The sequence below is a fragment of the Poecilia latipinna genome, unplaced genomic scaffold, assembly GCF_001443285.1.
Source record: "Poecilia latipinna isolate Pla-1442-1.1 unplaced genomic scaffold, P_latipinna-1.0 Scaffold1820, whole genome shotgun sequence".
Taxonomy (NCBI): domain Eukaryota; kingdom Metazoa; phylum Chordata; class Actinopteri; order Cyprinodontiformes; family Poeciliidae; genus Poecilia; species Poecilia latipinna.
The window spans coordinates 118,727-122,198 of NW_015114436.1; the positions used below are offsets into that span (position 1 = coordinate 118,727).

General features: G+C 47.0%; 1 protein-coding gene across 1 annotated transcript in view; it reads right to left on the bottom strand.

Moving 5' to 3' along the window:
* Positions 1-2,696, bottom strand: part of rapgefl1 (Rap guanine nucleotide exchange factor (GEF)-like 1) — a 29,769-nt gene extending 27,073 nt beyond the window's left edge. Inside the window, exon 1 of the mRNA XM_015014495.1 lies at positions 1,797-2,696. Coding sequence (XP_014869981.1) covers positions 1,797-1,996 — 200 coding nt within the window. The 5' untranslated portion in view covers positions 1,997-2,696. The remainder of the gene's footprint in view (positions 1-1,796) is intronic.
* Between the last annotated feature and the right edge of the window lie 776 nt (positions 2,697-3,472).

A 3,472-nucleotide genomic window follows, 5' to 3' on the forward strand; every position in this document is an offset into this window, starting at 1 on the left:
CATACTATAGTGGGCGCCATGTTATAGTGGGCGCCATTCTGTAGTGGGCGCCATGTTATAGTGGGCGCCATACTATAGTGGGTGCCATGCTACACTGGGCGCCGTGCTATAGTGGGTGCCATTCTGTAGTGGGCGCCATGTTATAGTGGGCGCCATACTATAGTGGGCGCCATGCTACACTGGGCGCCATGCTATAGTGGGCCCCATGTTATAGTGGGCGCCATACTATAGTGGGTGCCATGCTACACTGGGCGCCATGCTATAGTGGGTGCCATACTATAGTGGGCACCATGTTATAGTGGGCGCCATACTATAGTGGGCGCCATGTTATAGTGGGCGCCATACTATAGTGGGGGGCCCTGCTCCATTCTGGGGGTGTTTTTTTTTTTGTGCGGCACAAACACNGCCATGCTACACTGGGCGCCATGTTATAGGGGGCGCCATACAATAGTGGGCGCCATACTATAGTGGGCGCCATGCTACACTGGGCGCCATGCTATAGTGGGCCCCATGTTATAGTGGGCGCCATACTATAGTGGGCGCCATGCTACACTGGGCGCTATGTTATAGTAGGCGCCAAAAAGAGGACTTTTCTGCGATGAACAGCTGTGTGCTTTGAAAACTCACATTCATCATAATGGTTTCTAGACTTTTGGCACCTTTTTGTTCTGTAATTTTTCTATTTCTGTTTTCTACAGAGGGAAATCTCTGAGCGGCTGTTCAACATCCCACTTAAGCATTGGCCTCTGGGGCCTTTTCATTTCCTGCTTTCAATCACGGCTCTGTGCTGAAGAACGTTGAACATTAAATGAGTCCAGAGCTGCTATGAATGAAGAACCACTGAGGTACGGTGGCTGAGAAGGCTCAAACCTCTCAAACTAAACTACAATAAAACAGAAGCAGAAAACTTTCTACATAAATTATGTCTCTATTATTATTATTATTATTATTATTATTATTATTGACAAGCAAAAAATTAATATAAAAAAGTTTCTGTTCTTTATTCAAATTTTTCCACATTGAAATTAGGAATAAAATGCGAAAGTTAATAGAACAAATAAATTTATTGACATTTTTATCCAAAATTGTTTACACCCAGAACACTAAACCCAGTTAAACCTTCTGGCCACTTTATTAGGAACACCATTTCAATTCAAACACAAAAAGCTGAACAGCTAATCAGATGGTAGCTAACCAATGCAGATTTTCATCCAGATGTGCAAAAAAAGGAGAGCTGAAAATCAAACAGCATCAGAACAAAGCAGAACAGAACCAGAGTTTTGGTGCTGACCAGACCCATCCATTTAAGACTACAGTGGATTCATGTTCTGATGACAAACTGGGTCAGAACAAACGTTATCCAGAACCCGGAGGTTCTTATGATGGATATCATCTCTGCTTCATGCCATAATGGACTAGAACCTCCATGCAAAGCCAAGTGATCCGATCCAGAGCTTGCATGGTGTACCTAATAAAGTGGCCAGTGTGTAAAGGTGTGATGATATATATTTTTTTCTGATTAGGAACCAAAACTGTTATTTTATTTATTTTATTTTCTAAGACATTCAGACTGTAGAAAAACAGTCTTCAGTCAGAGGTTCCTTCAAAGTCGCTGTAACACAGACTGCTACAGGAGACTTATGAAGAATTCGAATTAATAAGAATTACAACATTTACTTTCACTTTGGGATCAATTATTTTAATTTTGGATCGAAATGACATCAAACTTTAACCTTTACTTTGGGTCCACCTCATCTATTATTTTTAATTAATTTAAGATGCAGAACCGAACTCACCTGAACACCTCCCGCGCGTGGCCGCTTTCAGGTGAGGTCTCCCTGAAGAACGGGACGACCCGGGACAGGCTGGCCCTCCTGCGGGACGCCCCGGTGCCACCGCTGGCCTTGTCCCCCATCCCGCCGAACCCCCCGGCCCGCGTCAGCGCGGTGGTCTGCTTCTTCAGAAACTTCTCCAGCGGTTTCATCCCCGCCGGCATGGTTCTTCTCTGGACCGGGGACGTGGGGGGCTGAGACCTGGGGTCCAGAGACCTGGGTGGGTTGCTGAGACTCTGGATTCGGTAGCTGCTGCTGCTGCTGCTGCTGGTGGTGGAGGGGCAGCGGCGCCTACATCATCCGGCCCCCGCAGGTCGGGTCAGGGAGCGCAGGTGCGTGCAGGTAAGAGCGGACCCTCCTGGGTTCTGCAGACTACTGTGGACCACCAGTGCGGGCTAACCCATGGATGATCCACTCGGTCTCCGGAGCTCCGCGCACCGACAGCCGCTCCTCCCCCAGCTGCTCTTCGGCTTCAGTCGCCGCCTCTACACGGAGCTGCGGTTCCGAGCTCCGGTTCCGAGGGCGTGTAAAAATTAAATAATAATAATAAAACCCCAAAGAGAGCTCCTTCAATCCGCGCTGCCCCTCTGCGGCTCCAGACTCAGATCCGGACCCGAATCTCTGCGGATTGCTGGTTCCTCCTTGCTCACCTGGCCCGGTGCGTTTGGGTGCGGTGGGTTTTCCGAGCCTCACCGGCGGTTCTCCGGTTCTGCAGGCTCTTCGAAGCGGACCAGTGGGGTTTTAGGTTCCCCCAAACCGATCTTCGGTCCCGGTCCTCCTAGTGAATTTCTGGATGAGCAGTGATGAAGAGCACGCGCGCGCGCTCCCCCGCCCGCCCCTCCGCGCGACTGACGATCTGCTGCAGTTGCGCGTTCCCGACACTCGCACTATGCTCGCACTGCCCGGCGGCGCGCAGGCAGTGTAAAATTAATGGAAATGGAAATATCCCTGACGACAGAGCGGAAACACCGCGAGATTTCAGCACGAGAGAGCGCAGATTATTTTATTTAACACTAAACTCGGATGCTGAACGGAAGTTTTCTGCCAGATCAGCTGATTTTTGATTCTCAGTGAAGTCACGTGACCCAGGATTGATCTAGAACCGGACACCTTCCTCCTCCTCCTCTTCTTCTTCTTCTTCATGCTGGAGCATCAGGTTCCTTGAAACTGAACCCAACAGAAGAGAAACACTTCAGGATTATTGTTTCAGCTCAGATTCTGTTTCAGGCTCAGGTAATATGAATCATCTGTGGAATACCACAGGGAACTAAACTCGGCCCCATGTTATTGTTCTCCATTAAGCCCACATATGCTTCATTTTCTGAACTTATTTGGATCTCAGTTAGGATTTTCGTTGCTTTGTACTTGTGACGGTGCAATAAAGTTGAATTCTATTCTCTTTTTTTTTTTTGCTTCTTTTCAGTAATTTAGCTTATAAACTCCACTTCTAAGTGATCTATTCCACTCAGAGTGAAATATTTAAAGCATTTTTTTTCAGTAAATTTATATAATACTGTCTTCCAGAGACTAAAAACACAAGAATTCAGTTGTTTTTTGTTTGTTAGAAGTCTAGAATAAGGCATCAGGTAAAGAAAAAAAATATTTTAAGAAATGCAGCCCTACTGTCATGTTAAACAAAT